This window comes from Vanacampus margaritifer, chromosome 16 (assembly GCF_051991255.1).
Source record: "Vanacampus margaritifer isolate UIUO_Vmar chromosome 16, RoL_Vmar_1.0, whole genome shotgun sequence".
Lineage (NCBI taxonomy): Eukaryota > Metazoa > Chordata > Actinopteri > Syngnathiformes > Syngnathidae > Vanacampus > Vanacampus margaritifer.
In genome coordinates, this window is record NC_135447.1 from 7,663,233 (window position 1) to 7,688,572 (window position 25,340).

The 25,340-nt window shown below is 40.4% G+C and overlaps 1 protein-coding gene across 11 annotated transcripts in view; it reads left to right on the forward strand.

The window, feature by feature from the left end:
- LOC144035817 (RNA-binding protein Musashi homolog 2) overlaps positions 1–25,340 on the forward strand; it is a 283,481-nt gene that overhangs the window by 210,031 nt on the left and 48,110 nt on the right. For all 11 annotated transcript variants that reach the window (XM_077545792.1, XM_077545794.1, XM_077545793.1 and 8 more), the window contains 2 exons: positions 1,449–1,563; positions 9,663–9,737. In XM_077545792.1, the coding sequence (XP_077401918.1) occupies positions 1,449–1,563; positions 9,663–9,737 (190 nt within the window). The remainder of the gene's footprint in view (positions 1–1,448; positions 1,564–9,662; positions 9,738–25,340) is intronic.

Genomic DNA, 25,340 nt, shown 5'->3' on the forward strand with positions numbered 1-25,340 from the left:
AAAACATACTCCCAGGCATTCTGCAACATGATATGAAATAGATTAACCAAAAAAACACAATTTTACCATCTGATGGTTTGCTGAGAAGATGCTTTTGTTTGGAGTGATTTCCAGCTCAACAAAACAGCACGTTGCCAGCCATCTTGTCACCACCACTCTGGCTCATGTAAGTGCAATATTCATCCACTAGATGGCCCCATACAGGGGTCAGAAGTGGCACTTTGGACTTTTGAAGTTAAATTTGTAAAAAAAAAAAAAAAAGGTCTTTGTTATTTGAGTAGCAGAATTTTTAGGGGCCAAATTTGACCCCGTGGGTTCTCCAGGGTTAATTTTGACAGCCCTAAAATATTTTTTTCTTCTTATATATATATCAGTATATATATATATATATATTTGCGTGTGAATAGCAATGCGCCGGCCTGTCAAGAGTCGGATGGCTATTTGTATGGACGCAGTGCTGTTTCTTAGTTGAGGTGCGCACAGTGCGGGTGCTCCAGTCTGTCTCGCGCAGCAGGCCAGGTTGACATGTGAACCGCAGCAGCCGAGGAAGCCCTGTTTAAGCGGAGGCAGGAGGGAGAAGCGAGACGAGAAGCCAGGAGGCAAACAGACAAACATATGGACAGGCCGATGCCAAGTAGGCAATGGAGCAAATAGATTGTGCAGCATGGCAGACGCACACGGCCCACCCCGAAGAGCAACCAACAACTGACCCTCGTCAGCCACTACATAATTCATGGCGGTGGGGATAGATAGGTGGTAAATAGGACTTTCATCTTCCTCCCATCTCGTCATCTGCCCTTGTCACATCCCTCATTTGATATGTGTGATGTTGGGGGAGGGGATGTCATTCACGCAGGATGGGAAATGAACAAAGGCGCACGTGTTAGAACTGGAGTGAGAGGAAGAAATGCAGAAGAGAGACGAGCGCGACGGGTGGAATTGGACAGTGAGTCGCTTGGGAAGAATACTTTTTTTTTTTTTTCAAAAATATACACAGCCACACTGTCTTGTTACATGACAACGGCTTAGCGGTGAGTTTGATTATCCAGCTAACAGATTAAACAAAACCGCCTTTCACACGGCGATGTCATGGGAGACCGGAGCTTCTTCCACCTCGTCTTCTCCAAAAAGTCTTTCAAAGTATTTAGCTTGTATTTCCCCCAAGCATTGGGCACATGCCCACCAGAGCAATAACCTTTGCTTGAAAGCAGCCAGAGCACGATTGTAAGTTTTCCACAGGGACTCGGCTCTAAAATGTGAGGTGCTCGGATTGACTCTGTCTTGTTTTTCCTCCACGGAACACATGGCGGGCTGTGCAAGTCAAATAGAAAACTACCTTAAAGAGCTTAGACAGCCCTGTCAGATCTGTCTGCTTGTGTGCCTGCACAGTCTAATGGTTTTTGTCTGTGTGTGTTTGTGTGCGTGCGTGTCTTTGTCTGTCTACATAGGTAGAATGTAAGAAGGCCCAGCCCAAGGAGGTGATGTTCCCGCCTGGAACACGGGGGCGAGCCAGGGGTCTGCCCTACACCATGGATGCCTTCATGCTAGGGATGGGCATGCTGAGTGAGTCATATACACATACAGCCATACACACAGTCAATTATGTAGCCTTAATTTGACTCTATTTAGAGTGGGACCAAATAGACTCCGTTTTGGAGTAATATTTACCCTTGGAAGAGACTAAAATAAAGAATTGAAAAAAATTAAAATAAAAGTCACTCAAGGGTTGGGGAATGAACTCATGACCTTCAGTTTGGGAGATAGCGGATCTACTTCCTGAGCCACGCTAGCCTGAAAAGACACCCACTTTCTTGAAGGAAAATGGCTTTGGACTCCATAGCGATTCGGCACCGGCCGAAAACAGGCCGGCCAATAAAATTTCTCGATTGGCGTGACGTCGTCTTCGTGAGCAACGTCACGCTTTCCGAATATCAAGCGTGGCTCATGACACCATGAATCATAAGTCATTCACGACTGTCTCTCTTCGGCTGGTAGCCATGTTGGATTTTCACTCCGTCTTAGTTGTTGGTCTCCTCTTGGAGATAAGCAAACACCAGGAGGGGCATAGCTCAGGTGGTACTGCGGCAATCTCCCAAGCGAAATGTCGTGAGGTCGTTCCTCAACCCTTGAGGGACTTTTATTTGTATTTTTCAAATCTTGATTTTACTCTCTTCCAAGTGTAAATATTAGCCTGCTCTAAAACTGAGTCTATTTGGTCAAATTTACTCTACAGCGTTTACTGTGTAGCACACACTTTAAATGTGCTAAATTCAAATGATGCCATTTTTAAAGGAAAGACAGAGCCCTTTCTGTGGTCATTTTTATCCCCGCAAAGAAAAAGAGTCAAACGAGGCAAACTCTTGTCAAAAAAAGCCCCATTAGTTGAACACTGGCCCTAATTAGGCGGCTTCAAGGTGTGCCACCAGTGGCCACTGTGGTCTATTTCTGGTGAAGTCTGGTACAGACAGCCCCTGGCCATATAGGAGCAGACCAGCACATTAGCAGGCTAAATGAAGAGGAAAATTGGTGTAATGTCATATTAAGGATTCATCACTGTGCCCCCCCTTAATGGGTAATGAAGGGGACACACATGTCAGGGAGAGATCTCATCTACAGGGACCTCAGCTGCTGGTCTACCCCTCTTCATTACCATCCTGCCCATGCCCGTGGCCCTTTTTATTTAACACTATTTCAGTCTCTCCCTTACTTCCTCCCCATCCTTCCATCATCTCTCTCTCTCTCTCTCTCTCTCTCTCTCCTTCCCTTCCCATGCATATAATTTGTATGTGCGACCCACCCAAATGGATTTGCCCTCACATAAAAGATTTATTTTTCATTCAAAAGCAAAAGAAACATGCTGCTGATTGCCTGATTTGCTCTGCGAGTAAAGCCCCCAACCCCCCCCCCCCCCTCCACCCCCCCAGTACAGCAGGTGCACACTGTGCCATATTCATGCATTTTTATCTGCACCAGGTAGCACAATATTTGAAGCACCTGAGAAAGTGGATTGCAGTCAAATTTAGCTGTTTGGTGTTGAGGACTTTTTTTATCTGGTATCTAAATATGGATCAATGTTTTTGATGGATTAACATATTTACCGTAATTTCCCGTGAATAACAATGCAACAACAACAAAAAGCCAAATTAGAGGTGGGATATTGCTTACATTGTTTAGATGCTTACCAATACCTATGCAATACATACGGGGTGTTTTTTTGATTTAAAAGATGCATCGAACCGATCTGAATCGAATCGTTCCACTTTGAGGTATATCGAGATCGTCTTGTATAGATTTACATCTTGGAAGGAAATGGCACATTTGACAGCGCTAAGTTCATCCAAATGGATGTAAAATGACGACAAATCGTCATTGCATCAAACCTCGTCGAATTGTTCCACTTTCAGTTCAAACCACCCTTCAATCAATTTACACCCCACGTATCGAAAAGCATAATCATATTTTCTTTAGAGATGCAAACCTTAACCATCATAAATTCCATTTTTAAATAACATTCTATTAACATTCAGTACTTTCTGCCTAACCATTGATAATATTATAACCGTATATTATATAATTGACCCGATAAATACGGTTACGTGAGAGACATGCACTTTTGCTCCTGTTTTGGTGGCATTTGGAGAGAAAAAAATACCCCAAAAAGTTAATCATCAGATGCTTTCATCATTTCATCTGGACGGTCGATTTTTTTATTTTTATTTTGTCCTCTGCAGACAATGTAAGCCTTTTTCAACTTTCCTTTCCGTCTGTCATTTGCATCTCCTCTTTTCAGCGTCTTTTAAAAGGCACAGGGAACTTTCCCGAACTTGTCACGCACTAATGTGTCCGTGGAGGAGAGCACTCTTCTCCTCCGCTGGGACGAAGCAGACAGAAAGGCTGTGATGTGCTCATGTAAGAATATTAACAGCCGACTTGTTTAGAGACACTCTTATCTAAATGAAATTGGAACAAGGACAGCCAAACATTCCTTTATACAATTTGCATTTAGAAAAAAACAAGACCCGTGGCTCATTATTTAAGAAAGTGTAAGCTTCTTTTGTGCCAAATCTCATTAAAGCCTTCCCTCGCTCCTTTGTTTACTGCCTCTAATCGAGGCATTTATCTTTATTGTGCTGTGCCCGATGTATGTTTGTTGAAATAAATAGACATTTGAGCCTGAGCGAGATACGGGTGAGCCAGATGGATAATTGATTTTAAAGTGAATCAGAGCTGGTGAGCCATAAAATAGGTACATTAGCATGCATATTAATAAGGCAAATAAAAGCAGGCAAAGACGCCGCCGTCAGGCCAGACAAACACAATGGCAGGCTTCGTTTTATGGAATAACTAGAATTTTTTTTCTCCGCTCTATCTGCCACTTCTGTTTTTCTTCTACACCAAATATTCTTCGACACTCTCCCCAAAAAACTAAAATATATCTCTATATCCCGTATTTCTCTCTCCTCAAAGACGGACGGGAGCCTTTTTACGGCAAATTTTGGTAACGGGATCATTGTTTAAATGTGGCACATCAGCCTTGAAGAATGGGTTTGCCATTTAAGACAGCAATTTTGCCTCGGCATTTCTTCTGTTTGACAATATCAAACACATAATATCCCATTTTTGCTGTTCCATAATGGCTTTTCATTGTATCACATCTCAGTTCTTTTCAGCCCAAACAAACAATGAGGGCTTTTGTGAAAGCTATCCATCTGTGGCTTCCAGGTGATGACTTTTCATCAGAGACTAATGAAGATTTTTATTTTTTTTCATGCGTTCATCCAGACCAGGTTAACGTTCCCCTCACCGCCTCTCTGAGTTGCATTATGTTTTTTTTTTGTCTGCGAGCGAGGTGGAGATGGTTGAGGCAGACACATTTTCCCATTGGGTCAGGAATAAATTGATCTTTTTCATGGACAGCAAACACTGATTAGATATTTATGACCAAGGTCAACCTTTCTGATTCCAACCGGCACCGGCTCGGAGGCATACAGAGCAGAATCGACTCGCACGCGGAAACATGCGTGCATGCTAAATACTGTACGTTCTGTACATATAAATATGAGCGAACGTCTGAAGAAAGACATCTTCTGATCTGGTCTGAAGGATTTTCTCTTATTAGGTCATTTAGTTCAGATTTATGGTTGGTAGGCTGCAAAAGCTCGCGGAAAACAGATAAAGACGGAGACATATAGCATAATTAGAGGGTTAATTACAGTATGTTTATATTACCCTTGATGGCACTTAAATTCTCACTGACTCACATGTTGGCCCACTTGCTCATCCACCCACTCTCCTCATGTTTTTTTTTTTTTTTTGGTTTTGTTTCTGCTTTCCTCACCGCTCCCTCGCATCCGTGTCTCAATATGTTGCCCACAGCTGCTTTGGCCTCAACCTGTCGAGCTAATTAACTGTGGGTTCTGTGGTTCTAATAAGCATTGTGACAGCAGATTGACAATACATCTGCTGCTTTCGAATCTTTCGAACGGCACTCTTAGCTTCTTCACGGCTCATTGTAACGATAACTTTAAATATACATATCCGGGAAAAGTTTGTATGACCGTTATGAATCAAGAATTTACAAAAAACATCCATCCATGAACTGATTTATTTTCTCAACTCAATTTAGAAACTCTCCTGTGTTTTTTCTTTTTTAACTCATTCACTGCCATTGACGGCTATAGACGTCAAAAATTCATTTGAACTATTTCTATTAGTTTCATTTTTTTCCAGTTTTGTTAACAAGAGTATGAAAACCTAGAACAAAATGTATTGTACGTTTAGAACAGATGTAAAATTTGTGATTAATCGTGAGTTAACTATTGAAGTCATGCGATTAATTACAATTTAAAAAATTAATCGTCTGACGACCCTAATTTTTTTATATTTTCTTTTTTGTTTGATTACTTAATTATTTAAACTCAAGATTAATCACATATTTTATATCTGTTCTATATGTACAATAAATGTTTTCTAGATTTTCATACTCTTGTTAACAAAAGTGGAAAAAAAAATTGAAAGTAAGAGAAATAGTTCAAATGAATTTTGACGTATATAGCCGTCAATGGCAGTGAATGAGTTAAGGCAAAAAAAAAGATTGTGCTTTACCTTGACTAGTTTTGGCGACGACTCACTCAGAAGCTGTCAAACTGAGAGTTGTGACGTGTCTTATCAGCTGATGTTTTTCAGCCATCAATTTAGAAACAACCTTAAATGGAATATAATGCTGTATATAAAAAAGAAAAATGTTTAAGATAATTAAACATAAAGCAGTTTTAAAACAAAACCACCAAAACAAATAAGCCACTAAAACAAGGACAAAAGACGGGTTTTAAAATAGACAATGCTTGTCTAATGTGCACCGGGAAGTCATTCCATAGTTTGTGACCAGCAATAGAAAAGGCCGTATCCCCTCTAAGCTTCCACTTAGACTCCGGCACCTCCAGAAGTAACTGGTCAGATGACCCGAGGCACCAGGCTGGATCATGGGGATGGATTTTCTATATCGCTTATCCTCATTAGGGTCATAGGTGAGCTGGAGACGATCCCAGCTGACTTTCAACAAGAGCGGGGTGCACTGAGGAATGGTCGCCAGCCAATCGCAGAGCACATATAGACAAATAAAAATAAGCATTCATATCAAGCATTCGTAATGAATGTTTTCAGTGACAAATAATACTAAATGTTTCAATGGAGAGCTTCATTTCTCAACAGTTCTTTGTTTCTTCATACATGTTAGTAGCTTCCAAAAATGGAACATGTCATACCCAGATAAACAGTATGTCATTGAAATGTGAACAAGCCCAAATTTCCAATTTGAGTGTGTGCTTTTAATGTACACAAAATCTTTAAATTATGAACATTCCCACAATCATTTGTGCCAAGCAATGAGACGAATCTTCAACAACTGCGGCTCCCGACCACACTCTGATTAAATAAAAAAATAATAATAATAATAATAATAATGAAGAAACAAATCGCGCGGAAACAAGAAAAAGCCCAAATATTAAAAAATATTAGAGAGAAAAATCAGTGATTGTGCAAATTCACGGGTGCCAAACTGCTAGCGTCAACTTTAGTTTTGAGTTGTAAAAGTTGTTAATTGTTGAACTGCCCTTTACTACAACATGAGTGGGCCTAGTCATTTTTTAAGGGTTTGAAATGATATGCAGGACAAGCAGTAGCTCGATAAAATTTTGTGTGAGTTGATTATTTGTGTGAGGGGAGAAATACCCAAAATGAGTTCTTTCACTTAATGTCGGTTTCTTGTTCATCAGTTTTGTGACATCTTTAAATGGTAATTTTAATGAAAGAGCACTTTTGGCTTCAAACCTTTTGTTGTTGGGTTAGGATAGGGGATTTTTTTTTTTTTTTTTTTTTTTTTTACACATGCATTGAGAAATGTATTGTGAAAAATGAAATATATTAATAACATATTTTGCACATGTGCACGTATTGTGTGCATATTTAAAGTGGCATTTTTGGAATCTGTTTGGGAAGTGTGTGCTCATATGTGGCTACCAATATTTCCAATTGTCATGCATGTCGTGGTGGCCCAGCCAAGGGCTACAGACATAGAAATCAGGATACTGAGCTCTAAAAAAAATAATTAAAAAAAATAAAAAAATAAAATAAATAAAATAAAATCAGGAATCCGATTCTAAATCACATTGAAGCAACTTTATCCAGCCAGTGAATCCCGCAACATTAATGTATGAAGCTCTCTGCGCAGTCCACAGAACATAAACTACAGCAACTCTGTCAGTGGTGGGCGTCTAACAGTGCTCCCAAGAGGGCTATCAATGTTATTACTCTCTCTTATAAAAATGCCTCAACATTTTTGGTCAATAAAAAAGAGCCGAGAACCAAGAGAAGACGGTACGAGTGTTCAAGCGGCATTAGCCGGAAATCTGTCGGCATTGTCGGATGGATTACTGTGACTGGGCGATGTGATCGGCTCGATCAAAATTAGTTGCTAATCTAATTAAGACGGTTGACCATTGATTTAGGGCTGGCGCTTGTCGTCACTCTGCCAGCACTGGGAATGTTTCCCACTTGACAGTCACCCATAAACATGATGAACCATGAATACATGTCACCTCTTTTTATTAGGCTGGAAGCAACCAAGTAAATTACTTCTACCTCGCCATTTTTCAAAGAGGGTAAATGAGGGTAGGACATGATACATATTAGGCTGTCTGCTTGATAAAAGATGCTTTCCGAATCTCGTGCTATTTAGAGAATCGCGTTTGATCTCTTTCTGTGTGGGTGTCCAGGAAGAGAATACTCTCTTTCATGTATTATTTTAAACGAAATATTGCTTTTGAATGGGTGTCACAGCTCGACTGAACCAGTGGTGCATTCCAGGGTGTACGGCGTATACCCGCTTCTTTTCTTATAAATCCGCCCGTTGCACACTGTTCAATCATATCTGCCAGATTATGCATTTTTCATCAAGGATGGTGAAGCCATGGCCCACCCGCCTCTGCCTCTAATTGGCTGATACCCCCTGCCTTCCCTGATTAGATTGGCTAACTTTAGGCATGAGGACTGATGAGCCAATCGGGAGGCAGGGTAGGGCGGGTCATGCCGAGGAAAATGATCCTTCATATACTGTCTGGAGCTTTGACGGCAGCCCGGAGTTTCGGCTCAATGGAAGCGTTTTGTGCTCATGCACCGGAGACTTGCTCGCGGTGTGGGTTCGATCCTTGAGGTGGTCGTATTGAGGCGGTTACACGCAAACCTACATGATCTAGTTTAGTTTTATAGTAGCTACGCTGGTCGTTGATTTTAAAGTAAGTAAAAACACATGAATGGGGACAAATAAGATTTGGTCTAAAGCAATGTTGAGGTCTAATAGTGACTATTTTTCACTGTTTTTGTTCATTGTCGACTAAATATTGTTTTACAACATTATTTATACTGTATATTTACCTCGTGATAAATGTTGCATTAAAGTGGAAGTCAACATTTCTTGACAATAATATGTTATATGTGACCTCACTAGTCTAAATATGACATTCTGATTAATATTACATTTGTGGAATAAGAGCTATGAAGCAAAATCCAGTCGCTTTTATCCATCTCAGGGGGCGGCCATTTTTGCCACTTGCTGTCGACTGCAGATGACATCACAGTTGGTCATTGCTCAGTCAACGACCAATCACAGCTCACCTGTTTTCTGAAGCTGCGCTGTGATTGGTTGTTACCTGAGACCTGAGCAACAATTGATGTCATCTTCAGTCGACAGCAAGTGGCAAAATGGCCGCCTTCTAATATTGATTAAAAACTGCTGGATTTTACTACTTAACACATATTCTCATAACGCGATATTAAACAGAATAACACATTTAGACTAATGGGGCTGCATAGAACATATTATTGTAAAAAAAAAAAAAAAAAAAAAGGCTTAACTTCCCCTTTAATTCAGGTTGCTTGTGTTACTGGTAGTAACGACAATCTGTTCTTAATCAAGTCATAATTTTATTATTGTGAGCAAGTCCAAATGACGGATTTCACTTACATCACCATTTCCAAAACATTTCCATTTTCCTGGACCAATTTAAAAAAAAAAAAAAAAGGGGGAAATTTAGAGTATGCCCACTTTTTCCAAAAGCATATTTTGTTCACATTGTCACTGAGTTCTTTCAATCTCTCTGTTAAAGGTTACCCGAATATTGTGGCAACGTATGGCCGTGGATACACTGGATTCGCACCCAGCTACAGCTACCAGTTCCCTGGTGAGTCACGCTTTTTTTCAAGATATCAGTGTGGCGGCAGTTTTATGTTATGCGAGTTAGACACACACACACACACACACACACAATAAGGCACGCACAAATGCTCATCAACGTACACGTCAGTCACCAAATCACCTGCAGAGTTATAAGAATGTGACGTGTCCAGATTGCTTAACCAGCCATTGTGGGCTGAAAAAATAGCAAAGTCAATTACTTTATGCCACTACCATGACCAAATGACTAAAATGGGATAAGTTCTTCATTTTCCACCAGCCAATGTATGCAAATTCCGCGGTGAAGAAAGCCAAAAGAAAGAATTCCTACATTAAAAGTGTTGACTTGGAGGAGTAAAGGCACTTTAATGGGAGTCCAAGCGGTAGATTGTGGGGGTGAGCAGGTGTAGCAGACCACTGCGAGAGGCCTCACAGGAATCCCTTCCATTTCATGCTTTATTTAAGGACTTTACACATACTTTGTTTGCTGTGCCAGACATCCCTCCTGCCACTGATAAGCCGGAATGGGAAATGGCTGACAGCAGCTCACATCTCTGTAATATCTTTGTGAAATGGATCCAGGAATGGTACCGCGGCAGGTCCAGCTGAGACCACCCGCAGAGCAGATGTGTACGAGATTTGCACCTAACAGCAACAATGTATGGCAGACTGCATGTGCGTTTTCTTTATAAATGGCGCCGGCCAACCGTAGCGGATGTCAGCCATGACAAAAGGTTTGTTTTTTTGTGTTGCCGTCGCATCGAAAATAGCGTTGCCAAATTTAGAATGCATCCGTCATTCATTTATATCTACAAAGTGAATTTTAAAAGATACTCACGAGACACATAGTGAAGGAACTGTCAGTGTTTATTCAATAAATGTAGTGAAGCATGGATTTTTCAAAATGTTTACTGTTTGGGGCAAATTAAGTGATATCACCTTCCCCGAGGCAGAATACATTATCCTCTCCATGTTAAACTCAATTTAAAGAGTTTGATAAAGCCGTATGATTAAAACGGTGTCCTCTGGACTTGCTCAGCTCTTGACAGGGTAATTGGTATTTTTTTATGTATAAATCAAACCCCTTGTCCAAATTGGATAACCCCAGGACAAATATTGACTCGTGTCCTTCGTTGCTAAACTGGTGGATGCATCCTCATTTTCGAGTTTGGGCTGTTTCTCGCACTGTACGCAACCTCGCTGAAACACTCCCACAAATAAACGGCAGACCAGATTCAAGAGGCATCAATTCTGGGCAGCGCTCCAAAGGTTTTTTTTTTTTTTACACCCGGCAAACCACATGGGGTCCACTGTTACCAGAAACACGTGTTTAGGCAATTGTTCAGTTGTCAAGATAAAGCAGCGCTAAAACAATGATCAGTGATGAAACGCTGAATTGAGTAAGATATCAGTGCAGAGAAGAACGTTCACGGGAAGCGGCCAAACTCGAGCTGGCGTTCCCGCAACACAAGTGGAGGTCAAAAAATCTGAACTGACAGTAAACACAACCTGGAGCACATTTGAGAAATACAAAGTGGAGAGACAACATTGCATTGACACAAATTAGTTTGCACTTGAAATGATGTGAAAATGTATTTTATATCAATGTAATGCAATACAGCTTGCTAAGATATCACCGCATTCCATTTTAAACCCTCCATTGATGTTTCTGCATTTGGCAATTCATTATTATATTATATTATTAGTATGGGATTTTTTTTTAATAGGTTTTAGGTGAACTAACGAATACACACACGCTCGCACGCACGCACGCACAGACACACGCACATACACATACTCACCCACATACAAAAAATATATATATATATATATTAAAAAAACTATATATAAAAAAAATAAAAAAGGAGAGCAATGATGACATAAAAAAGCTCTCTATAAAAAATAAAAAAAATAAAAAACCTGAAGTTTAATTTGTCGTGCTCATGTGTTTACATGCCCCCTTACTGTATATAATTCTATGCAATAATACAGTGGCAATGATGTCATGGCGTTAACGTCGGCGAATGTCCAATTAGATTGCTTTGATGTCATTACAATAGCGCTCACATTCTTGCGCGACGCTTGTATACTGTTTGTACATGGTAGTGTGGTGCTAGTACAGTAAAGGGAGATTTGGACTTGTTGTCACATGGGTCAGTTGTCACATTGTAATGATGTTCTCCAACACAGCAACTAAAAAGTGGAATACTTGTTTTCTCCCTGTATATCATCCGGAGAGTTGTCATTCTGAGAAGAAAATATCACTTGGGTGTGCTAAGAGGAGTGGCAGTTGTATAAATTGTGACATCAACGCCCCCCCGGTCAACAAAGTGGAGTGAGCGATCATTTCAATTTGGTAGTTAATAAATAAATTGAAGATACAAGTCTGTGTGATGTTTATCGAGCATACTTAGTTATAGCTTAATTACTTGATTAAAAAACTGTCACTGAAAGGTTTTAACTCGTAGTTTGCGTCCTTCATGTATAAATAGAGTTCAGTGAAATGTGTTAAGAGGTGAAACGATAACTGTAAAGCGCAATAATGTCGCCGCGAAGTATGCAACTAATGAAAACGTTTGTAAAGAATTACTCTTTACACGTATTTCAATCTGATCAAATATTGTTCGGAAGTGACGTCCTACTCTCACGTTGATATTGCTCACTTTCTCTGCTTCCTAGATGCGTTTTTGTGTAATCACGCAGTGATTGCCTTGCAGCAGCAGCCTTCGGGCATAATGCTTGAAGTGAGTGATTTGCAGCCATAATCAAGTTGAGAGAAAAATGGGAAGGAGTTGCATAGATGCCAATAACTCTTTAAAAAAAAAAAAAAAAAAAAACTTTTATGATCAGAGCTTTTCTTGACTTAAAATGTTCTTTTTAAAAAAGTGCTAGTGGAGAAGCAGAGGTCACTCCTATTCTTTGATTACCTTGCCCTTTATATAACTTAACTAAAAGGTTGTATTACTGTGCTAGCTAAAGATTGTTTGGCATCTTGTAAGAGTTCATTATTAAAGTTGTAAATAATTTAGATTAAGTGAATGAAGAGAGGAACTGATGAAGCTGCAGCTCTTCCGCTTTGGCAGTTTGCATTTGAGGAAGCTCCAAATTAAACTCTAAGCTTCCTAATTAGGCATCCAGCCACAAATGAAGTTAAGGCTTCCCAAACTATATAACATTTATAACTATTTTCATTAGTTCTACTCGGGGCTCAGCCAGGAAAAAAAAACGCCATTTCAATATGAGCAAAATATGTACAATTATTATTATTATTGAGGTACTGTGTGTCATATATCCAAATCCTCAAAACATTATTAGGCCTACTCACGTTGTGGCTTGGGCAGTATAAGACCCACAACTAAGCCTTGTCTGCCATCTAGTGGTGAATGGTGATATTACAATTTAAAATTACAGTTGAAGTATATTTGCAGTTTGGCACCCGCAAATTTGCATATTATTATTTATTTTTTATTTTATTTTTTTTTTTTACAGTATATATATTTCAATATTTTGGGGGTTTTGCTCATTTTTCAGGGATTATTTTCCCCCATTTAACCCAATCCCCCACACCCCTGTTTTATGTGATAAATGTTTATGATTTATCAGCGTTTTGGGGAGAATTTTTGGGGTGTGTCTAAATTTTAAAAAAATAATGATAATAAAATATTTCCCCCAAAAAAATATTCTTTAAAAGGAAAAAAAAACACATTTTGTAAAAAAAAAAAAAAAAAAAAGTGTGGGTGGGGGGGTGGGGGGGGGTAATTAATCAAGTGGCCGCTAGTTTCAATCCATGACATGAATACAGACTATCCCAGCTGACTTTGTTTCTATACTTCCCCTCTGTATTTTTTAATCACCTGATTTGTACCGGTTGTTGGTCAAATTAATGGTGGATAAGATTTTGACGTATCACAAACTTGAAATTTGTACATGGGTTTTGTAGACTTTTTATACCCACTGTACTTAAAATTTGAAGACATCTCTTACTAAAAATGAAGCAGAAAGGAACCGACGTTAAAGAGCACATCATTTCCTGGACAAGACTGATAAAAACTGTTTGGACAGCCGTGATTCTCAGATTGCTTTTAAAGAAGACCCTTTAAGAGCAACTCAAGATTAAAAAAAATGTTGCCGCATGACATTAAAGGAGGTGTAAGATATAAGTGATTTGTACGTATGATTACGTGACAACATCAAACATAAAACCATTTTCTCTGGCTTTGAACGTACCCCCGTCGCATGCGGTCTAATGCATCCTCTCCAGCGGTAAGCTATACGGTACATTTTCTCTAATAACGCGTGGGAGCGTAATGCTGCAAATGGACAAAGTAGAAGATCCCAAAGCATACTTCACATTGCTGTACATTCTGGTTTCCATGCAACAGCCTCATTAGCATTATTTAAATGTGTCATTGTGTTGTTCCGTGTGCAGCACCGAAGAAAGTACCACAACGTGTGCATTTCGTGATGGAAGTATGTAGTCTAGAAGGTAACCGGTATCTGCTGTTATTTGCAAGGAACTAATCGGCGCGGAGTAATTCTGGAAACACAATGTATCTTTTATAGAGGTTAATATGTTCAACATGAGCGCTTTTTCAGTTAAATGCTGCAGGAAACACTGAAGAAAGAGCGCAAATGTATTGTTAGACACTTTGCACCATCCATTGTGCGAATAGTATTGTATAATGTGTATGATGAATAAGACACTAATGATAATGATGATAATTAAATGTGCATTTTGTCTGTGAATAAACCATAGAAGACAAAGACGGCGAGACATAAAGCCGCACGTGGCATTTATAGAATCGTTCTATTGTCGACAAGCCTTCCATGGCACACACATGAATACGCCGTTAATTGCGCTCACACAGCACACACATAAAGGCCACATTCATAAGAAGGATTCGATTCGGGAGACGCGTACGATTGGAAGAGGTGGAAGTGGAGGGACTTAACCAGGAGCTTCGCCGCGCTCTCTCGTCTTCTTGTGCAACTTGCTGCCTCCACAGCTGTGCCCTCGGAGCCTCCCCCAGCATAAATGACCATTATGGTTCCATTAGGGCTGCTACTTGGAGGTCATTATGCTACTCTGAAAAAGCAGAGATGAAGATGTTAGTAAGCTCCCATCAGGGCAGATAGACAGACTGTGGAAGAGAGACGCATTACAATCAGTCATTCAGCTACTCCAGATGTCAAGACAGACAAACAGCAATATGGCTCCTCTGAGTCAGCCTTTTAAACAGAAAAAAAAAAAATAGATAGAAACGATGATTAAGAAGTGGAGAGGGAGGATAACTGCAGGTAATTTTGGGACGACATACCAAGTAAATGTGTTTATACCATGAAATGTTTTTACCGAGAAACTGCATTCAAGAACATTTATAGTGATGCTTGTGTTTATGCGGGATGTTTGTTTCGGAATTTCACATTTGATTGTTTTTTGTTACCACACAGTGTGCAATTTTAGCATTTATCTATTCTTATTCCAGCTTCCACGCCTTCTACAGAACTGCCATGTTAAACCTCTAGTGGGATTCTATAGAATTATCCAGTCATCCATTTTGTATTCAGCGAGTCGTCACTAGGGTAGCAAGTGAGTTCGAGCTAATACTTTATAGCGGTGCGTTATTAGTGCTTAACAAGAGGAAGTTTATGGTTTCGAAGAACAACCAACTAGAGACAGAAGGCGTGACTGATGAGTTATCAATCATCTGGCGTTGTTTGCTAACAACTAGCAAAAATAAAGTATGCCACAAGTAATTTTATTACCTCTTTAACCAGTAACATTTCATTTTATAGTGTTAACACTCTATTCCAAACAAGCCGTGCTACCAAGCTAGCACACGTGGCTAACATAGCTTTGTTTATATTAAGCTATTGTTAGCTTAGTGTTGCTAGTAAGCAAATACACATTGTCGGTGGCTATTTATCATATTTACGCACTTTCATGATCGCATGTCATTATGAATGGCCAATGACAATTGTGCTTGTGTACATCGACGGCAGCCGCACCTTTTGATGAGAGACTAAAGCGGTCTTGCTAGCAGTGGTTAAAACTTTTTAAAGTTGAAGAAAGTTGACAAGCCACATTTTCGCCTCGTGCTTCAGTTGGTTTCGGTTTGCCGAGGTACATTTTCTAACAGTTCCTCGTGTTTCCAATGCAGAGCGTGTTAGCTGGTTGGTCGATAGCGGTATCCGCTATAAATAGCAGAAGGTGTGAATGAAAGTTTCCATTTTTATTTTCCATCATAAAAAGGGAACGTTAGGGACTATTCTCAAAGGAAATATGTATAAATGTTTATCCAACAGAAGTCTTTCATAGAAAATTGTCTTTTCCTATCACATATCTGCAAGATGTTAGTTGGGTCACAATTACTGTCTAGTGTTGATGTTGAGTAAGTATCTTCTGAAAGGATGCTACTGACTGTAAGTCCCATTTCCGGGGGAGGGGGAATAAATGACGGAGCAGCTGTCTTCTCAGCACGTAGCATATAGGGAAAGAGCCGCTGACCTGTGAGTCTGACATGATGATTCCTTGGGGTTGAATGTCCCTTTAAACTGGGGCAGAACCAACCGAGCATATGATAAATGCACAACAGGTCACTGCAAAGCATTGGCCTGAAACACCAGGTAGCCTCCCAGGGTTCTGCACCTGTCTGCTGCACAGAGAGATGGAAAGGCGCTCACATGGACTATATAGAGCTTTCAACTTTCGGAGCCAAAGTTGCGCATGTAATGTTAATGGATCGGGACGGATAGCATGTATGCATTCCGGTTCCCAGGTGGTACAGCTTATGGACTTTCATCCAAAACCGTTGACTTTGAAGAATAAAACAAACGCTTCTTCTTTTATATATCGCTTTTACCCCGTTCAAAGCGCTTTACATTTGACTACTTATTCACCTACTGATTTAATCAAGAGTAACTGCCGGTTCAGTATCTTGCTCAAGGATACTTCGACATTGTCACAATGGCATGGGATCGAACCCACAACCTTTGGAATGTGAGATGACCACTGAGCCACTTTCCTTTCTTTTCTTTGGTCCTTCCTCGGGTCTCCTGACGGCCTCACGACTGGAAGTGTTCGGTTTAGGTGAACGGTATGGGATTTTTTTAATAGGTTTTAGGTGAACTAATGAATGCACACACGCACATACACATAATCACCCACAAAAAAAAAAAAAGGAGAGCAATGATGATGACGTCAAATCGGTAAAATTACCGAATGAACAATACTGTGCTCTCCAGAAAGAAAGAAAAAAAAGGAGCAACTGCCAGTTCAGTATCTTGCTCAAGGATACTTCGATATGCTCACAATGGCATGGGATCGAACCCACAACCTCTGGAATGTGAGATGACCACTCTACCACTGAGCCACTTTCCTTTGGTCCTTCCTCGGGTCTCCTGACGGCCTCACGACTCTGGCTGGAAGTGTTCGGTTTAGGTGAACGGTATGGGATTTTTTTTATAGGTTTTAGGTGAACTAATGAATATACACACACTCGCACGCACGCACGCACGCACATACACATACAAAAAAAAATATATAGGGAGCAATGATGATGACGACAAATCGGCAATACTGAGCTCTCCAGAAAGAAAAAAAAAAAGGAGCAACTGCCAGTTCAGTATCTTGCTCAAGGATACTTAGACATGGTCACAATGGCATGGGATCGAACCCGCAAACTCTAGAATGTGAGATGACCACTCCACCCCCCCCAACAACATAGTTCTGCTCATTAAAAGTGTGGGATTTCTTTTGGAATTGATCTCACTTCCTGCTAGATGTGCCTCATTAATTCCAGTGTGAACGCTGTTGTCATTTGGGACAACCGTGTGCAGTCACCACCAGAATGTCCAGAGTTTTCCAACCTCTCTCCCCCTTGTCAGTACAATAACCGCCCAATTTCTTGGCAACACTACCAGAACAGGTGGGCAAAGTCACTGGTGTGGATCCGATGAGGAGGTTACCAGTGTCACGGGTGTGCGCAACAATGTGCTCCGGAACAGAGGTCCCTCTGCGTGTATGCAGCCGTGCCGTCTCCGGAGCAAGTCTCAGCTGAACTTGAGCTAGGCAGCAGATTGTTCTTCGGATCCTGTGACCATCTCACTACAAGCCGGGCGAGCTGTGACCCCAGCAAGTGGTCCCACAGGCCAGAATAAGTGCTACTGGGCTGGAAGCAGATGGCCCTCCTGATGCCACTCTGACTCACAGATAGCTTTTAATTGCCAAGGCTGATCATTAGCCCGATGGCTCTACGGAGGCCAGAACTCTTCATGAGTCGCGAGCCTTAAAATCGGGGCCTGACAACGAGCGTTGTGTGAGCTCACTTGAACGACCAGGCCCGTCGCATTTCGTTCTCATGCGCACACGGGCATAAAACAGACACAATCAAAGACTCTTCAACGCGAACGACGGAGGCACTTTACCAGGGGCCGCTCCGCTTTCCTGTCCGTCTGACTCACTGTCTCTAAAGTAATGCTGACTGCACACACACACACTCATACACAAACACTGAGCTCCGCGGGCCGTGACTCCATTGCCAGTGACAGCAGTGACTATGCGGCCGTGACGTCACCGGACGGCACTATATGTCACGCCTAGTCTACTTCTGTGTGCACTCATGAGGCGACATTGCTCCGAGATTAGCTCGCCGCTAAAAAGGTTTTATGTACATCTGCACGGATGTGGACGCTGCTCTGCTAACCAGGCATTTCTACGATCGAATGGCATGACTCGTGTGAACCGACACTCGTATGCATAAAGCTAGCTGTGGTTATGAGGAGGTGCAGACAAAATGGGACAACTTAAAAGACACACATTTTTGGAAATGTCAGAAACAAACATTCTAAAGACATATAGCGCATTAAGCGGTGCCGTTTCCAATCTTTTGAATGCTCAAGTTGAATAGTTGGCACAAGAAGGAGTCATGCCATATCACCTATGACAAAATTCCTTGCATTTCTGGCCTTTCAGCGCAATTTTAAATGCAGCGTTCTCCATTGCTTTTACATCATTAACCTGCTGTGGATGTCTTTGGAATGTGTGAGGAAACCCGGAGAACCCGGAGAAAACCCGCGCAGGCACGGGGAGATCATGCAAACTCCACCCGGGAAGACGTGCTAATCAGTCAGCCACCGTTTTCAACTTTAAGAAAATAATATTTTGTCTATAATTAACGTCATTATTTTTCATGAACAATTAATACTAGGGATGCACGATAATAGTATTTTCAACCGATACCATTAAACCAATCATTTAGAATGTGCCGATGTCGATAACCGATAAGTAAGCCGATATTTGTTTGCAAAATTAACTTGAATACAAATAAACTTTCGAGTCCTACTATAAGTGCAAATACATCGAAATATTTGCAGCGCACCATGAAGCAGAATTTTATTGATATCTCTGCTTCAAAGACAACCAGTAACTAATTTTGAGTTTGCCAAAACAAAACAGTCACGTTTTAAAAATTCAACAAAAAAACTGTGAGGGTAACATTTTGTGGAGACAAATCTCGAGCCACAACAGATAGACAACAACGCGGCAAGTCTATTATTATCGGCGGATTTTTTTAATTATCTGGTTTATTTGTTTGACGTCAAATTGGTCGATAATTGCCGATAATTATCGGCCACTGATATTTTTGTACATCCCTAATTCACTGCCATTGACGGCTATAGACGTCATAAATTCATTTTAACCTTCAATTAGTTGATTTTTTTTCCCACTTTTGTTAACAAGAGAATGAAAACCTAGATTTTTTTGGGGTACATTTAGATCATATATAGAATTTGTGATTAATCGTGAGTTAACTAGTGGAGTAATGCGATTAAACATTTTAATCACCTGACACCCCTAATTTTAAATGATCTTTTCTTTAAACAAAAAAAAAAAAAGTAATTATTTTTTGCCAATTTTTAATAATCCTTTTTTTTTCTTTTAAGAAAAGATTATTAAAAAAAATTAGGGCGTCAGGCGATGACCATTTTTATCGTAATCAATCGCATGACTTCACTAGTTAACTCACGATTAATCACAAATTTTATATCTGTTCTAATCCAATAAAAACAATTCTAGTTTTTCATACTATTGTCAACAAAAGTGGGAAAAATGTTAAACTAGCCGAAATAGTTCAAATGAATTTTCGACGTCTAGAGCCGTCAATGGCAGTGAATGAGTTAATACCTTAAAAACGAATTTTGCCTATTGCTGTCAACAAAATGACATCACCCGTGCTCAGGAAACAGATTACCTATTTCCTCAGCACAGGGGAATGTAAACTAATAAAATATGTAGCGTTCCAAAAAGCGTGCGAGTACGTAGCAGAGGATGAAACTCAAAACATGGCCACTGTTGATGTCGAACCCTGTCTAATAAGAGCTAATCAAGTCTTAAATGTTAAAGTAAACCTTGAGGTGTCTCGCCTCCTCACTTGACTGCTACCTTTGGACGCCGCTGGAGATCAGATGGCGCTGAAAAAGGAGGACGGGCATGGAAATAGACAGAGGAGAATGTGTGCACTTGTGTGTGCGTGCTCCGTCTCCACCGTTGTTTTGATGCCACCCACTGTTCGAAAGCTCCGGGCCCAGGGAGTTTTGTACTTGCGAGCTCTCTACCCAGTTGGCCCGTCCTTTCCATCTCGCCTCCCGGCCCTCCCAGGCCCTCCCTCCCGCTGACTGTGCTAATAGCTCTCCAGTCGCTCCCATCACTCGTGTCCCCAGCGGACGGGACATGTGCAGACATATACTCGCACCTATGCAAATATTCACGGCGATAGCTCGCAACCCTCTGCACGCCTTCGCTCGGTCTCAAAGCAGCGTGTAGGCGATATCTTTTGCAATCAGCTGGAAGTGCACGTGAATGCATTTTTTTTTTTTTTTGCACCATACGACGTTTAACCCTTTCGTTTTGCTGCAATGCAAAACGGATACTTTAGTGAGCATTTTGTATCAAGTCCTCAAGTTTGACTCACAGTGGGGTCTTCAACATAAATCCACAAACAAACACACATTTTCTCCGGTTGAAATGACGTTTAGTAAGCTTTTGCAAGCAGAAAATTGCCAGCTTTCATCGTTCGTCCGTCGCCTCTTACCGATCTTGGCGACGGGCATTAAAATGCATATAAAATTAAGGCTGTTTACTTGGACACTAATGAGACGGGGCTTAAGTAGTCCCGTTTAATTAGTTTGATTGGCTCCATCGGGACGACGCAGCCGATTCACTGGGCTCACGAGGCCCTTTCAAACCCAAAGAATCACAAGGGGGGGATGTCCAAGGAAAGTGGATTGCGGCGACATGTTGCCTTTTCTGATCCCGCCGTGGGAAGGAGCTCGACAGTCCAATGCACTTAAGTAGACCATTACATAAGAACCACTTGCAAGGTCAGACATCTTTGTTCTCCTTATCTGTCTTAACCTATTAAAGTCACCTAATAAACCGCCCTTGGTCAGCTTTAAGGGTTATGAAGCAAAACCGCATCCTCTCTTCACAGTGTTAGCGTTTCGACAATCAAAATGAATTGAAATGCTTTCGCCTTATCTGTTCTGTATTTTTGCCCTCCTCAGTAGTTCAGGAGAAAAGCGATCCCCCCTCTCCCTCCTTTCATCTTTAACAGCTGTTGAAAAGTAACCGAGAGTAGGTCCAATATTGATTATTGTGTGGAAGCAGATGTGTTGCGATGTCACGACGGCTTCCACGCCGCGGGAGAACTTTCCTTTTTACCTAAGTGCATGCGAAGGAGTACAAAGGCGAGGGCCAAAGTGCAGCTCCACTTCAATAAAGAGCCTAGTTTGTCCTCTTTGATGCCGCCTTTGCAACTCGGCTACAAAGAATCCATGCTCTTGTCACTTAAAAGTGCCGGAACAAGACGCCGCTTTTCACTTGCGCTTGCCGCACATCAACTCGCTGTGCGCGGCTGGACGAGGCGAGGAACGATTGGATCGTCTTATTCTACAGCCTCGATCAAGTCCAAGTGAAAAACGTCAAAATGGACATTTCACAACCAGATCCGTAATACGAAGCTGCCGATGAACTCATTCACTGCCATTGACGGCTATAGACGTCAAAAAAATCATTTGAACTATTTCTATTCGTTTTTTCCACATTTGTTAACAAGAGTATGAAAACCTAGATTTTTTTTATTGTACATTTAGAACAGATATAAAATGTATGATTAATCGTGAGTTAACTATTGAAGTCATGCAATTAATAACAATTTTAAAAAATTCATCGCCTTACGCGATAAAAAAAAAGAGAAAAGATTATTATAAATTAAGGGCGTCAGGCGATTAAAAATGTTACTTGTAATTAATTACATGACTTCACTAGTTAACTCACGATTAATCATAAATGTTATATCTGTTCTAATAAAAAAAATCGAGGTTTTCATACTCTTGTTAACAAAAGTGGAAAAAAATGTTAAATAGAAATAGTTCAAAGGAATTTTTGACGTCTTTAGCCGTCAATGGCAGTGAATGAGTTAATAGTCGATTAATACGACTCATCGGATTCATTTTAATTTTGCATTAACTCTTTGACTGCCAAAAACGTTTAATAACGTTTAGTAAAATCTTAAGGAGGGCTGCCAAAGACGTTAAAAGTCGTTGGAAAAAAAACAAAAAAAAACTATGTTTTTTTGGAAACGGGTGGAGGAAAGCCTTGGTAGTTTGTGTGTTTCCAAAGTCAAAACACAAAATTTTCTGTGGACCTTGAAAGATCAGTCAAAATGCTTAAATCAGCTTGCACCCACAGCATCCCTTTTCTGAAAACGCTTGGCAGTCAAAGAGTTAAAGTGTATTTAAAAAAAACATTTATCCTCAGATTGCGGTTTATTAACCAGTGATTGGTGTTTATTTCATGCTTTGTATTCGTATAGTGATTTGAAAGAAGAAGAAAAAAAAAAAAAACATTGATGTTGTACTATGTTAACGGTTCGGTCATTATTTTCTAAATTAAAAACAGATGTTTGCAAATGTCTTATTTTGATTAAACGCAGAAGATAATCAGTCTTCTTTCATGAAGGACTACAAAAATCAGTCAACAATTACTGTTGATATGCTGAAATCAGAGGATTTGGACCATTTTAAATTTAAAAAAAAAATGGCTCCAAACGATTACTCGATTATTAAAATAATTATCGATTAATTTGATCATCCTAACTTGTTGCTTAATCGATTCATTTTGACAGCTCTAATGCTAATACTTATGCTTACATTTTGGTATAGCAATCCGCAGTCCCAATTCCGTGTGACAGATGACATTTTTCGTACGGAGATTGGCCATCACTTGCAATTTCTTCTTTGGGGATTCAGCCAGCAGTGGACTCTATACATCTCCACCCAAGATTTTTCAAAGGCGTGGATAAGACAAAGTGGCCTTTTTACCCCAAGCTCGGTCTATAAGCACATGATCATGCCTTGTGAAAGGCCGTAATAGTTCCTAAGCAACATGTTTTATATGCTCCCGGATGGATTGCCGGTTGAAATTTCACCATATATATATCTTTTTCCTGACCTCATCTTTCCAAAGGTATACCATCTCAGGCCCAATTACTGACATAAAGCCGGGTTTTTGCCAAGCTCCGGCTCCCTTCACCTCTGTAATTGACTTTTTCTATTTCCAATCACAGACTCACAAAGTCTGAATGGCAAAGGATCAGCGTGCCAAAACGCTTTCATTACCCAAAGAAACATTTAGCTTTGGTGACAAACGTGCACATGTGGGTAAACAAACAGACACTGACTTGTGTCGTTACAGATAAGTATGACCATACCAATTAACCGAGCCAGTGCGAATCAATATCCTCAAATCTTTAACTTTAAGGTCACAGCGTAAATTAAGATTGAGTAGGATTGCTTTTTTTTTGTGCCCTGCGATATAATACGTACTTAGGCTGAAGCACGCTGTAATATTTTATAAAGTTGCCGTTGTGGCTCGTCTGACTGGCTCGGCTGGAAACTCATTACTCGCGCAGCCGTGAGATATACCGCTTCTAACCCAACATTAGAACTGTAAACTACATCTATGTGTTATATGGGCGCAATATTGGGAGATTAGGGCCGTAGACCGGTAAAAATAAAGCAGTTTTATTGCGGTTGAAACGGAGTCAAGCAGATGTGCGAGTCGGGGAAACAAAACAGTTGTGTGTTGAAAGGCATTACGCGGAGACCAAGGCATTGCAATTGTGCTTTGACTTTCAATTTGAATTTGTTCCATGAGAGTCTTGTAAATCAAATATTGAAATGACAGTCATCTTGTTTACCCTGCAAAATATGTTACGTAAAAGAAAAAGCCGCCGTGTTGAAAAATTTGAATCGAAGCCCAAAAAAGTGACGGATCGGTACGCTGATTTAGCGAGGTCGTAGCAACGGAGCTTTCGAAGCGCCAACCAGCGCCGACGAAATGGTTTGCCTTTTTCGGAAGCCATAGTGAGGGATAATTCACAGGAAGACAAAAACAACGATTCCTGAAATAGGTGACGCATAGAGTTTGAAGTCTATGTCGTGTAAGGGAAGCGCAGATGTCGGGAAGTTTGTGAAGCCCAAAAATATTTATCCGAAAAAATTTGATTGTAAACCGTTTTGTTTGTTTGCGAATCGAGTTTCCAACTTAATTCTTTCAATTCATTTTCACAATCCGATCCTCCCACGGAACTAGAGGATAATATAACCATATAATAAACTATAATCAAATGAATCGAAAGATTTCTGGATAATCGTTTAGAGAGCTTGTTTAATTTAAAATTAGCCAAATCCTCGGACTTTCAGTTTCTGGAAAGTAAATCGAGTATTATCTGATTTCTGTAGTCTCTCATAAAAGCAGATTGGTTGGAAGTTATAAAGTTTATGCCATTGTGGGAGTGAACTCAGCCGATTTGCTTCCCGGCCAACTGAAGCAAATCCTCTCATTTCTGGAGAACCCATTATCTTTGTTTAAAAAAAAAAAATATATATATATATATATATATATATATATATATATATAAGACAATTTATTTTGAAAAACAATGATCAAGTCCAAACCAGTAACTTTTTTTTTGTGCACTGTCAAATTGAAATAATGTCCTTTTTTTTGAATGAAGGGATGGAAACTAAAACAGTTTTTTAATCCCATTAATTGACAAATTAATTCTAACTATTATACTATAACAATCACTAAAATAATTGTTTGTAGCAGCCCAGTCGGTCATGCTTGTATCGCCCAAATCTCATCATATGCTCACAAATCGCACCAGCGTGTTATAACACTCGTCAAATGCATTTGACGATTTAGTGTCAAAACTGGGCGTTATTGATTTGATTAGATTTTTTTTAAGCTCTTTTCTTGCCTCTCATTTTGCATTTGGAAGGCGTAACTAATGTTTGATTTCAGTTTTGAGTTGCATGCCACCCTCCCGTTCCCCGCGCGAACGCGCCGGTCCGCGCGCGAGGAATCCAAAGCGACGGAAAAGCGGACAAACGCATCGCAAGGTTGATTTCAATGATTGACAAGCAACCCCCCCCGGCTATCTTAATCAAGTCTCCGATTGGGACTCGCGTGCCGGTAAGATAACCCGGTGAAGGTGTTTACACAAGATTCGCAATAATATACGCATTGGATTAGCCGGGCTTC